The sequence below is a fragment of the Phlebotomus papatasi genome, chromosome 1, assembly GCF_024763615.1.
Source record: "Phlebotomus papatasi isolate M1 chromosome 1, Ppap_2.1, whole genome shotgun sequence".
NCBI lineage: Eukaryota > Metazoa > Arthropoda > Insecta > Diptera > Psychodidae > Phlebotomus > Phlebotomus papatasi.
Window position 1 is genome coordinate 70,129,484 of NC_077222.1, and position 13,648 is coordinate 70,143,131.

General features: G+C 38.1%; 2 protein-coding genes across 2 annotated transcripts; one reads left to right on the top strand and one right to left on the bottom strand.

The window, feature by feature from the left end:
* Positions 1-561: 561 nt before the first annotated feature.
* On the top strand, positions 562-8,928 carry LOC129799679 (protein flightless-1). Its single transcript, XM_055843812.1, has 6 exons — positions 562-642; positions 833-943; positions 1,008-1,246; positions 1,318-4,083; positions 8,090-8,519; positions 8,585-8,928. The coding sequence occupies exons 1-6, from the start codon at positions 580-582 to the stop codon at positions 8,717-8,719; spliced, it is 3,744 nt and encodes a 1,247-aa protein (XP_055699787.1). The 5' UTR covers positions 562-579; the 3' UTR covers positions 8,720-8,928.
* LOC129799687 (essential MCU regulator, mitochondrial-like) lies at positions 8,740-9,395 on the bottom strand. The gene is made up of 2 exons (XM_055843823.1): positions 9,138-9,395; positions 8,740-9,070 (listed from the first exon to the last, which is right to left on the bottom strand). Exons 1-2 carry the CDS (start codon positions 9,295-9,297, stop codon positions 8,979-8,981), a joined length of 252 nt encoding a protein of 83 aa, XP_055699798.1. The 5' UTR covers positions 9,298-9,395; the 3' UTR covers positions 8,740-8,978.
* Between the last annotated feature and the right edge of the window lie 4,253 nt (positions 9,396-13,648).

Sequence of the window (13,648 nt, forward strand, 5' to 3'; positions counted from 1 at the left end):
AATTTATTATGAATATACGGAAATTGTATTTATTAAGTGAAATAATCATTTAAAAAACCATTTGAAACTTAAAAAAATGCGATACAGTCGAGGTCCTCAAATTTGAACTCTTCAAATTTGAACGACGGTTGAGTTCAAAATGTAAAATTTGAGGTTATGTGAAGAAAGTTTTGCGTGGAGTGCCATTTTTCTCTAATGTTTCCTCAATATTATCGTATTATATTAACTTCCGCAACAAATTCCATCTATTTCACAATAAATTACATTGATATATTCTCTAAAGTTGTTTATCTTAATTTACGGAAAGTGAATTTCACATGAATTCCGTAATGTTTTTGACGTTATTTTCAAATTTGAGGAACTCTAGTATTTCAATTTTTTTTCTTATTTTCTATGTAAATTAATCAAACTCTCACCGGGAATACCACTCGATAATTCCCCCCGATTTTCTATGAGAAAATTTCCAATTGAAAATTTCGTGGATACCAAACAGGCGAGTTCCACACGGAGAGTTGACTTTTCCCACAAAATCAAACTCTCACGGAGAATACGGCCCTGGTGGTAGTACTAAAAATAAAAATGGCAAACACGGGAGTTTTGCCTTTTGTTCGCGGTGTTGATTTCACAAAAAATGACTTTAGTGTAAGTATTTTGTGGATAATTTCCCTACTATTTTGTGCTTAAACCTCCAAAGAATGGGTTGAAAAACAAATTTGTTTGATATCGTGGGAAAAACTTGAGAAATCGACCTGAATTTTAGCGGCTGTCATGGGGTTACTTTGACAGATGTTTGTTTTTTTTTTTACTTTAGAGATTTTTGAAATTTTTGCAGGATGGGAAGTTTCCTGCCGCTCTGCGGCTCATGACAGGGGTTCAATGGCTCAAGTTGGACAAGACGAGCCTGTCGGAAATAGCTGAGGAGATGGGAAAACTGGCAAAATTGGTAAGAGAAGACAGAATTTTCGCGAAATCAGGAAGTTTTTAGCAAGATCCTTTTCTGTTTGCAGGAGCACCTCTCCCTGAAGAACAATGATCTCGAAAAGCTCTTTGGTGAGCTGACTGAGCTGAATTCACTGCGTTCGTTGAACCTAAGGCACAACAAAGTGAAGAATTCAGGGATTCCAGTTGAATTGTTTCAATTGGAGGAATTGACAACGCTGGATTTGTCCCACAACAGACTCAAGGAGATACCCGATGGCTTAGAAAAGGCAAAGAATTTGCTAGTTCTCAATTTGAGCCACAATCAGTGAGTATATTTTTTTTTGGGAGATTTTTCAGGGGATGATGTCATTGGTTAATGATGGTGTTTCCTATCAGAATTGATAGCATTCCCACGGCATTATTTATCCATTTGACGGATTTGCTCTTTCTGGATGTCTCACACAATAACTTGGAGACCCTTCCGCCCCAGACCAGGCGACTGGCAAACCTCCAGACACTTATTCTCAGTGACAATCCCTTGGAAGTGTTTCAGCTGCGTCAACTGCCCTCACTGCAGAATCTCGAGGTGCTGCATATGAGAAATACCCAGAGAAACCTTCAGAACTTCCCAACGTCCCTCGATAGCTTGGCCAATCTGGCTGAATTGGATTTAGCGCAGAATAATCTGGCTCGTGTGCCAGATTGCCTCTACAATTTGCCAAATCTTCGGCGACTGAACCTCAGTGAGAATGAGATTAGTGAATTGTCCACGAGTATAGATTCCTGGACGAAGTTAGAGACGCTCAATCTTTCCCGGAATCAGCTAAAAGCCCTTCCTGCGACTCTAGTCAAACTTTCGCAGCTGCGTCGGCTCTTCCTGAATGACAATCAGCTGGATTTCGATGGGATTCCGTCGGGAATTGGGAAATTGAGTTGCCTGGAGGTGTTCTCGGCGTCAAATAATCTCCTAGAGATGATTCCTGAGGGTCTCTGTCGGTGTGGCTCACTGAAAAAGCTCAATCTAAGCTCCAATAAATTAATCACTCTGCCAGATGCCATTTACCTCTGTTCTGACCTCGATCAGTTGGATCTGCGGAATAATCCTGACCTCATAATGCCCCCAAAGCCCATGGAGATGCAAAAGGGGGCGGGAATTGAATTTTACAACATTGATTTTTCTCTGCAGCATCAACTGAGACTGGCAGGAGCTACAGTTCCGCCGGCAGTTCAGTCAAGTGGCACAAGTAGCAAGGATCCAATTGCCCGGAAGTTGCGCCTGAGACGCGGAGCAAGGCCCGAAGTTGGCCAGGCGGACTCAGCCAAGGTGCTCAAGGGCATGAAGGATATTGCAGATGAGAAGAATGCCAAGAATTGGGAGGATGAAAAGGTGGAGAGTGTGAAGCCAAAACGCTGGGATGAGAGCCTGGAAAAGCCTCCGTTGGACTATTCGGAATTCTTTGAGGATGAAGATGGTCAAATTCCCGGGCTGACAATTTGGGAAATTGAGAATTTTCTTCCCAATAAAATTGAGGAGATTGCTCATGGGAAATTCTACGAAGGAGATTGCTATATTGTCCTCAAAACATGCCTGGATGATGTGGGTCAATTGACGTGGGAAATCTACTTCTGGATTGGGAATCATGCGCCCCTGGACAAGAAAGCATGTGCGGCAATTCATGCAGTTAATTTGCGAAATTACCTTGGAGCCCGATGCAGGACAGTGAGAGAGGAGCAAGCTGATGAATCTGAAGAATTCCTCGCTCTATTTGACACGGAGATATCGTACATTGAGGGCGGAAGGACATCCACGGGATTCTTCACAATTGAGGATGTTGTCTATATCACAAGAATGTATAGGGTTCATGCAGCCGGAGCTTCAATTCACCTCGAGCCAGTTGCCATTGAATTTGATTCACTAGATCCCAGGTATGTCTTTTTCCTGGACACAGGATTGAGGATTTTCATCTGGCATGGTAGAAAGTCCAAGAATACCCTGAAATCCAAGGCGAGACTCCTGGCGGAGAAGGTGAATAAGAATGAGAGGAAAAATCGTGCGGAGATATCCGTTGAGCTCCAGGGAGAGGAAAACCCAGATTTCTGGAAGACTCTGCAATGTGAAGATGGCATAAGACCACCAAAAAAAATCCTCGAGCACGTTGAGGAGGATTTTACCCCAAAACTCGCCAGATTGTACCAAGTACAGCTGGGAATGGGATACCTGGAATTGCCTCAAGTAGAGATTCCGGATCAAAAGCTAGTCCACACACTCCTCCAGAGCAAAAATGTCTACATCCTAGACTGCTATGGGGATCTTTTTGTGTGGTTTGGCAAAAAGTCCACAAGACTCGTCCGGGCGGCTGCCATTAAACTCTCCCAGGAACTCTTCAGTATGATCTGCCGGCCTGATCATGCGCTCGTGACGCGTGTCCAGGAAGGGACGGAAACTCAAATCTTCAAGTCGAAATTCATCGGTTGGGATGAAATAATTGCAGTGGACTTTACACGAACAGCACAATCTGTGGCCAAAACAGGAGCCGATTTAACCAAATGGGCCAAAAAGCAAGATACCAAGGCAGATTTAGCTGCTCTCTTTATGCCACGTCAAGCTGCCATGACCATCACCGAAGCCACGCAACTAGAAGAGGATTGGAATTATGATTTAGAAGCCATGGAATCCTTCGTCCTGGAAAATAAGAAATTTGTCCGATTGCCCGAGGAGGAGCTAGGACACTTTTACACCGAAGAATGCTATGTCTTCCTCTGTCGCTACTGTGTTCCCGGTGAGGAGGACGAAGATGCCACAGGAGACAATGTTCCACCGCCAGAAGATGAGATTCAGTGTGTAGTGTACTTCTGGCAGGGTCGAAATGCAGGAAATATGGGTTGGTTGACATTTACCTTCACGCTCCAGAAGAAGTTCAAGGCCATGTTTGGCGAAGAGCTAGAAGTGGTGCGAATACATCAGCAGCAGGAGAACCTAAAGTTCATGGCACATTTCAAGCGGAAGTTCATCATTCACCATGGGAGGCGGAAGCAGAAACAGGTGACGCCGGATGGGAAGGCAGCTGTGAGATTTTACCATTTGCGCTCCAATGGAAGTGCTCTCTGCACTAGGCTCATTCAAATCCGACCGGATGCATCCTATTTGAATTCTGCCTTTTGGTAAGTGAATAATGATCCCAAGTAGCAATTTTAAGTAAGATTACCGTTGGATGTATGTATTCTGGATTCCAAAATCGGGTCCTATGACGGTCGTTAGAGAGTCGAATGACGGAAAGTGGGGAATTATATGACGGTAATTACGGAAGTCATTTGGCGTCATAATAACTCTGAGATTACTCGCTCACGACTAAAATATGACGGCGACTTACAGTGTCCCTATAAAAAATCTTCCCCTCACGCAAAAAGACCGTCGTATGGAGTCGCTTTTGTTACTGCATGGCAGAGTAAACTTTAGAACCGTAAAATAACGATAATATTACTAATTCAATCTAGATCTAGAGTAATGCTGTGACCAAAATACGACGCGAATATGACTAATTTTTAAGATTCCAATTAGGAGTAATTTTTTTGACCATTTTTTGTACACCAAAAACCAGTCATTTTTGAGTCAGTTTAATTTTTGCGGATTGGGGCTCTATTACTCTGATTACTACAAAAAGGAGTGGCAGGCTTTGCGAAGTGTTCGAACTCGTGACTTAGATGCTGTACTTCAAAAGTACTTTCGCATCATTTACCGTTTACCGGTTCTTAAACGATTTAAACTGATTCATAAATTACATTAAAAAAGGATCCCAATTTTTCTTTCTAATGGGCCATTTCCATTGAGAAAAAATTGGTTCAACGCATAAAAGCTTAAAAATAAAAATTGGGAACAGTTTTCCAGACTGTTCCTATGGGGAACAGCGCCATCTATCGAGTTTTCTTCTGATACTTGCATGCCAATGAGTTGCCAGATTAAAAGTACACCCGTCAAATCATTGCTCTACCTGCCGATTTTACTCGGAGGTTTTTTTGAATTTTAACGGTATATTCTAGTACATTCAGAGAAAATCTGCAGATTCTCGGCAGAATTTCTCCCTAGAAAATCTGCATAACCTCCATTACTTCACAAAAATATTGTTGATTTATGAAGAAACTGTAGAAGTTATAAAGAAAATGGTATGCTCTGCTTAACAAGCATTACCGAGTACACATTTTAGATATCTAAAAAGATGCGAGCAAAAAAACTAATTTCTTAAAAATCGCCAATCGAATGATACAAAAACACGAAATTTTGGTCGACACTCTGTTTAAAGTTTTCACTTCACTTTTCTCTACTTGTAACACGGCGTCGCAGAATTCTTTATTTTATATAAACACCGTGATATCACTAAGAATAACTCTATAGAATTTTGCAAACTTCAGTGAAAAATTTTTCCATCTCTTCTGACACATCTTGTCTGGAAAGTCTGGAATGTAGAAAAAATCTACAGAATATCTACAGAAATTCGTCAGAGATTCGTCAGAAAATCTGCCGAAATATTCTGACGAATTTTGTCCCAAGCCCAAATAAAATTCGTAAGAATATCTACAGAATTTATCTGCAGATATTCTGTAAAGGTGTAGATTTTCTCTACAGAAATCTTAAAGATATCTGCAGATATTATTTGACGGGCAGTAGACTCTCAATCGGCTCTTTTTCAATCGGGCGAATAATTTTGTTGACAATTTTCACGTTTAATTATGAAGTTAATTCGCTCAAATTCGCTGTAGTTCTTCCTATTTTATCGTGATTCTTTATAAATGAGCGCTTTTTGTGGAATTTACAAAGGCTTTGACGCCCAAATCTATCGATAAACCGGATGACATTTTGCCCCATATTCCCGATTGAGAGAGAGTCTACTCACTGTAATGAAAATTGATATTCTGATAAAAAATTACATATCGATACATAACCGGTTCATTACCGGTTCACAACCGATTTGAACGGATTTATAAATCATTCAAAATATTTTCCAAAATACGTCTCGGATTATTTCTCAAAATACACCAAATTTAATTAAATTTCGTATAAAAATTTGTTATCGATTATGAACTAGTTCATAACCGATTGGAATCGATTCAGTCTTATCATAAATTCCAAGACCTTTCCAACGAGCCCAAATATGACCTCATTTGGATGAGAAACACGATCTCTATAGAGCCTTTTTAACCTTTGACCTTGAAAAATCGTTATTAGGATTGATTCAACGGTATTTTCTTATGAGGACCAGAGGACCAAATGTCGGCCTGGAATATGTCCAAAAATTAGAAAAATCGCTCGATGCGTTTTCGAGCAATCCCGAAAAAAAGGGGCATGTTACGAACCTTGGATTGACTTATGGAGGGTCCCCCGAAAGTCCCAACTTTCTATATCTTTGGTTTCTAGAGCTTTCGAGAGCTTTCTAGACCGTTTGGTTTCTGGAGCTTTCGACAGCAGGACGGATCAGACGGACAAAGAGCGTGAAGACATTTCTCAGAAATCGTCTGAAATGCGAAGATTTGTTGAGAAAAGTAGTCTTCGGGTGGTGGAAGGTGGAAAAATCGAGAGATTATACAAACTGCTCTCTCTGTGGAGTTCGAGCAGTAAAAGATTAGGGCCTTGACAGACCTAAGGATTAGCCGAGAGACGGCTTAGCGTAATTATATTAGAAATAATGGTTAAACTACATTTCCATCATTTTCCATTAAGTCTTCTCTCGGCTTAAGTCGTAAATGTGTCTAGGGCATTACTCTTCTAATGTGAGGTTATGATGAACATAATCTCATTTGGAAATCTTGCGAATTCTCCCAAAAAATGTATTTTGTATCGTATCGTATTTTATGTTTACATGTTTAGAAATGAACACAAAAATGATTGTAATAATTGCTTCACTAGATATTTATTTTAATATTTTATTAGCTACCAAAGTTCTTTTAAATAGGTTATGTAATTCCCAACAAATTTTAACAACCATCTTTGGATCCTGTCTTTTACCAATTTACTTATTCTTTACATAAATTCGCTGGTAAAAACTCATTCTAGGCAGACTTCTGTAAAGTCCTGACCTTAGGCTTTGCTTTTTTAGGTTAGTCATAACATAACCTGAAATATGGGCATAATTTTCATATTGGATAAAGCAAATTTGATATTCCAGTAGACCTACGCTAATTTTATTCTATTATAAATAAATAGCACATAAATATAATTTTCATTCATCCAGGATACGAATTTTTTAACATAACCCCACAATTGACATTTTGAATCCAAACGTCGCGTCGTTAGAATTTGAGAGATTAAGATTTGAGAGACTCTACAAGGCTAATTTTACGGCAATGACAATTTTTTTCACTCTAGCTTCTTCTGTCTCTAGCTTTCAGAATTGTAAAGTATGTAATTCGCTGAAAACAAGAATCATGAGTGGTTAGCAAATTACTTTCATTACTACGTTGGAAATATTTTAGGTTAGGTCAGACATAACCTCAGTTTCTAATCTTTGATTTCATTCGCCTGCTCGATCTATAGGGTAATTTCTATAGTTTTAGGTTATGTTATATAAGCTTAACCCTTTAAGGACGAGATGCTTTTTTGACCGAAAATCAACAATAAAAAAATAAACTGGATAAACAAAATCAGTAAAATGTCTTACATCTAACCTCAACCGCAATAATGCGTGACATAAATATATGTGATAGTATCGCGTATAGTATCCACCCTTTAGGGAAATTTTGCCTGAAAGTCTTTACATTTTTATGAAAAATTTAGAGAAAACGAAAAACAATGACCTAAAAAAATTCTATCAATATTAAATAATCAACTTCTAACCTCAATAACCTATCAGATTTTGACTATTTATAATATTTCTACATTCTAAGTTTTCTAAGTTGGATTCTAAAATAAAGAATTTTAAGATTTTGGAATTAAAGAAGAAAATTTCTGCTTATAAACTAAACTCCCAATTTTATGGTTATGTCATACATAACATAACCTTAAATTCCAATATAACCTCTACCGCCTCTACAAAATAATTTTTGTTACAAAACCCTGCCAATCCTTTGGATTTTAAACTAATTAAAATCGATCCTGATTTTTTCCATTTAAGTAAAAAAACAAAATCTGTCTAATCTTAAGTAAAGGATTTCGTCTTATTTATTTTTCGTATTCTAGTTACATCCTCTATGTGCCATTTGAGACGGAAGATGAGTCTGAAAGTGGAATTGTCTATGCCTGGATTGGATCTAAAGCTGCTCCAGAGGAGGCTAAGTTGATTCAGGACATTGCTGAGGATATCTTCAATAATCCCTGGGTGAGCCTTCAAGTGTTGAATGAAGGAGAGGAGCCGGAGAATTTCTTCTGGGTGGCTCTGGGTGGAAGGAAGCCCTATGACACAGATGCTACATTTATGGAGTACACGAGACTCTTCCGATGTTCCAATGAAAAGGGATACTTCACAGTGGCTGAAAAATGTTCGGACTTTTGTCAGGATGATTTGGCTGATGATGACATCATGATCCTGGACAATGGAGAGCAAGTATTTCTTTGGCTGGGAGCCAGATGCAGTGAAGTGGAAATTAAGTTGGCATACAAATCTGCTCAGGTAAGGAAACTCGATTTTTTAATCGCTGAGGACAGTTCCTGATGCTTTTCTTCCCAAAAAAAAAGGTTTATATCCAGCATATGAGAATCAAGCAGCCCGATAGGTCCAGAAAACTCTTCCTCACACTCAAGAACAAAGAATCCAAGAGATTCACCAAATGCTTCCATGGATGGAGTGAGCACAAGAAGCCTCCGGAATAAGATTGATTGCCTCGTAAATATTATCATTTTCATTAATATTTTATTGAACTAACATGTGCAATGGTATTGTTTAAAATATTTAACAATTTCTAAGATCATCATTTTTACTATATTTAAAAAAAAAAGAGAAGAGCAACGAAAGTCCAGTACGCACAGACTATTTAATTTTCACAGAATAAATAGCAATAAATAAGTTTTTGGCGTTAAAATTATCCGGAGATTTATTTATAGAAGTTGGAGGTAAATATGCGGACACTGTCTAATCATCTTCCTCATCATCCGGAACAAACAGCTCATTTTCTTCTAGGAAATTTGCCACATTCTTGCTAATTGCAGCACCAATCAGGAGACCTGAGAACACAATAGAGTTGTTGTCAGGGAATTCTTCTGGGAGTGTCTCTCAAGAGAAGGAACTCACCTGGAATCACAGTGCAGAAAATGCCTACAAGCCCGAATGGCACAGTTTCTGGGCAAGGTTTGAGGGCACCACTTCGGAAGTGTGTCTTGGTGCGTGATTGAGTGATTAAGGATGCCCTGGAGAGCCCAACCATTGGTCGAAGAAAGCGTGAAAAGAGCATTTTCACAGCTTTTTACGGGAAAATTGGAAGAAATTAAAAATTTGCAGATGACTCAGTACTAAAATCCGATGGACTGTTCCGCAGACCTTTCAAAGTTGTCAATATCATGCGATAATTATCGCATGCGAAAAATTCACTGAGTGAAACTATTTTTAAATTTCAGTAATTTTGGAAATACTTTTCAACTAACATTTAATATAACATATTTAATATAACATATAATAATTTAAATTCCTTCCTTCTAGCTAATGACATCTCAAGATCAGGCGATTTAGTACCCGTTCCTAGACCTAGATATGAGTGGTTCAAGAGATCCCTAAATTTTAAGTCTCCCATAACTATAAATAATTTATATAGAGAAGGTATACCTCTGTCTATGGGTGCAATCAAATCTCGTGTACGAGATTTTGATAGACGTAAACTACTGGGGGTGCTATGCTCAAGATTCGATGGCCATGTATACACTTGTTGAGGCGATGTTTCTTGTTCTTCTTTATGTCTATTCTCTGTACCATTTGAGTGTCTAAGAGGTTCACTTTTCCAAATAACCTTTTTCTATTTTTTTCTTTTCTTTTGTAATGTTTAGATTATTATTATTATTGCTATTTTTTATTAATCTATTTGTTTCTTTTTTTTTTTACTAATGGAGTGTTTCCTTCTTTTTTTTTTGACATATCAGAAGCTTAATGAGGCTTGTTTGGCTGATTTCTTTTTCCGAATGGTCTCCCGTTTATACGGACCGCTCCCGTCGGCGGTTTGGGGGCTTTTGACTTGGTATGGCTCGGCGTCGCCCGTGTGTCTTTCCGCCTTTTATCCTTGCGGGGCCGCCTGAAGGGTTGAGCGGTGCCGGGCGCCCCAGGAGTCTGACCGTTCTCCCTGGGTTTGCGCGGTTCTGTTTTTTGAGGTTTCTTTTTTCCAGCTTAACTGGTTTTTCTCTTTTTCCTCCTAATGTGATGAGCGGACCCGCGACTCTCTGGGGGAGGGACGCTCAGGTGCCGGGGCGTGGTCTGTGAGGGTGGGGGGATGTCCGGGGGGGCGTCGTTCTTTGTCTGGTTTGAAGTCGCCTGCCGTTACTTGTTTGGGGCTCCGTCTGGCGGGGGTCCGTTCGGATTTCAATTTCAATGACGCCAATTAATAATAAAAGAGATATGGTTTAGCCTTGCTTTTTTTTTTAAATTTTTCTTTGCATTTTATTTTATCTAATTATCTATCTCTAAATTTTTTTTTTTTTTAACTTCTCGGAGATCACATCTCCATTTAGAGAGCGCGAACAGCTTTTGGCTATGCGCTAACTCTACAAAAAAAAAACGCACTCTACATCCTTGTGCCTTTGCGCTAGGTTTCTGCCATTGTAATATTTAAAATGAATTTTGTAACATCAAATATTTGAAAGATTACACAGCCAATGAAGAAGCATTTCTGCCGATTGGCTTCGGAGGCTGGTCATCAACGCTAAGACGGCGGCAGACGCATGGGAGGGTGGGATATGTAGAGTTTGAATAAATTATTATTATTATTATTATTATATTATTATTATTATTTAAATGAAAAATGAAAAGTAAGTAATATAAAAAGTTTTTTTTGTTTCTCTCCTTACCAAAATCTTAGGTCTTGATACCTATTTTGACCAATCCCTCGTGATACACAAAAGGAGGATCCTTTATAAAACCAAAGACGTTTATTCTTGAATGGAAGATTGGAGTAAGCCAAGCTTCGCAGATTTATATTATCAGGAAATTTGGTGTAATAGCAAATGTCTGAAAACGTTATCCGTGAATTGTCATATTCTAAAGCTATACCACAAAATTTTGAAATCTGGCAATTAACTTGCGGATTATAATATCGTCGGTTGCTTCAGCAACTGTGCTAACTTCATCTGCTTTGTGTCTGCATTCATTGCAAACGCCGCGCAGCGATGGCGTTGCTTATAACGAATGGTGACACAAAGCAAATGCAGTTAGCACAGTTGCTGAGGCAACCGACGATATGTCTCAAAAACTTGAAGACTTTCATGAGTAAAATTTTCCATCTCAATGAAGTAGATGAAACATTGCCAGAAAATCTCTTGATTTCACTGTACCTTGATCTCTCCACATCATTATATTCAAAACTCCACTGAATTGTACTTCCTCTGGTTCCTCTGGTATTTTTCTCCCTGTGAATGAGCCCCATGGTCAAGCTTTTCTTGATGAAACATTGATGTCTTCTTTGCTTTGTATTTTCTCTGACATTTTTCACCTCCCCGCCAAAAAAATCTAACGCCAGACTTCTCTTGACGAAGTAAAAGGCCCATAAACTGATAGTGATTGATGTCTTCACTAGTCAGATACTTCACTATATTTGCTTCACAAAATTCAAGATCATAAGATTTACCCCAATTACGGTGTCAAACCGTAGTATGGAGAAATGCATCGTTGTTTTTGTGAAAGTTCCAGTGACTTTAATTTCATCTCCCTGGTTTGTAAAGAGTCACAAGAATCTTTGAGCTTAAGAAATCTTTTAGTGGAGAGTTCTTGCCGTGATCTCATGCAAAAAATTGAGTGGAGCTTCTTCAGTGGTTTTTCATTCATTTTTTTGGACCACCACGAAATACACACTCAAGCTCACATTGTCTTTTAGAGCTAAGACACTTGAAACTCACTTTTGCATTACCTTTTATTCATTGAAACTACAGAAAATAATATTTTTCTTTCCATGCACCAAATTAGAAAATGTAAACACGAGACTGATGTTATGTTAATTGCGAAATTATCCCATTTTTTCAGTTAGTGTACGTCCCGGTGTACGTCACATTGTCAAAACATTCTTATAGTTTATAATTATCCACAAAGACTGGATAATATCAATTCTAAATATTTAAAAAAATGTCCCAGAATATCATATCATGTCGTCGTAATTTTTCAATAAGTTAATTCTCTTTAGGAAAAAAACTTGCCAATAGTCTCAGTATCTCTATGCAAAAACGTATGGAAAAATGAAATGTCGAGAGGCTCCTGGGTGAATTTCTATAAAATTGACATTGATTCGTATTTATTTATGGAATAATTGACCTATTAATGTTAGATCATACGCCAAATATTAGTGAAAATATAAATAAATTGATTACAACAGTAGACTCTCAAATTCGGGCATTTGGGACCGAAATGTCACCCGAACTAGAGAGATATTCGGGCATCACATTGTTTGAAATGCAACGATCTTTTGTTTACCTGCATACTCATATTAAATTTACATACTCATATTAATTCTAAATTTCATGAAAGCCCCTTTGTAATGCAAAATCCCATCACAACTGAGACAAAACATGGTAAATTTGAGCAAATTTGCTTCATTCAATATTCGTAATCGAACTTGAAAAATATCAACAAACTTTTTTTTAATTTAACTGCTGCCCGTATTAAAAAGTAGCTCGATGTTAAAGGATCCGAATTAACGAGAGTCTACTGTAAAAAACTCTACCGATCGAATTGTGGAACCGGTCGACTTGAGGGCACTTTACCTACTCGGTTGAATTCGTTGAATTCATTCTTCTTCTTTTATTTTGTGTAATTTCAATAGAATTGGAGAAAAATTCAACTTTTTTCAACTATACTAAAATTCAACTTGCTTACTGGTCAACTTTGCTTGCTACGATAATCGTTGCAAATTTTACTATACACTCGACTCTTCGTTATCCGGCTGACTTAGGGACAAAATGACATTTTGGTTTTTTGAATCTGGTCAACGTTTTTTACTATTTTCTGCTGTGGGAATTTGTTTTCTGTCGAAAAACAAAAGAATTTTCTTTGTGGTGTGTTTATGTTTCATTTTGTAGCATGATTGTGTGTCAAAAACTTTGATAAAATGAAAATAATACATTAATTCACTCTGGACAAACTGCATGTTTCGTTAAAAAAATCGTTTTGAATACATCAACCGCCAGCGTTTGGCAGCTGTCACCCGGATAACGAAGTGCCGGATAACGAAGAGCCGTGTGTACAATTATCGATGCTCTCCTATTAGGGTAGAGTCAGTACTTTTTCGCCACCTACAAATAAAATCACTTTTTCAGGGAATTATGAGCTCATGGAACTACGAAATGACTAATCCTTCGTAACCTCTAGTCCAACGGATCAGAAAACCATAACTGGTGCTCCACCGACTAGATTATTTGCAAGTTAATTGAAGAAATTGTCGACAAGGTGAACAGTCACCAAAAAAATATGGAGTTCTTAATAAACTTGTCAACGCTCAGACAAATTGTCTTGCAATATTTTATGTTTTTGCAGTACAGTATTTGATATTTTTTCACTGAAAGTCACTTTGTTATTAACTAAGCTTCGCTCTAATATAATTATTTAATAATGTTTTC

Bases quoted from the DNA above. Each gene is read 5' to 3' on its own strand.
- LOC129799687 (XM_055843823.1), bottom strand. From the start codon at position 9,297: ATGCTCTTTTCACGCTTTCTTCGACCAATGGTTGGGCTCTCCAGGGCA. The intron at 9,071-9,137 runs GTGAGTTCCTTC...TTGTGTTCTCAG, and splicing joins TTTCTGCACTGTGATTCCAG to GTCTCCTGATTGGTGCTGCA.
- LOC129799679 (XM_055843812.1), top strand. From the start codon at position 580: ATGGCAAACACGGGAGTTTTGCCTTTTGTTCGCGGTGTTGATTTCACA. The intron at 944-1,007 runs GTAAGAGAAGAC...TTCTGTTTGCAG, and splicing joins TGGGAAAACTGGCAAAATTG to GAGCACCTCTCCCTGAAGAA. The intron at 4,084-8,089 runs GTAAGTGAATAA...TTCGTATTCTAG, and splicing joins TATTTGAATTCTGCCTTTTG to TTACATCCTCTATGTGCCAT.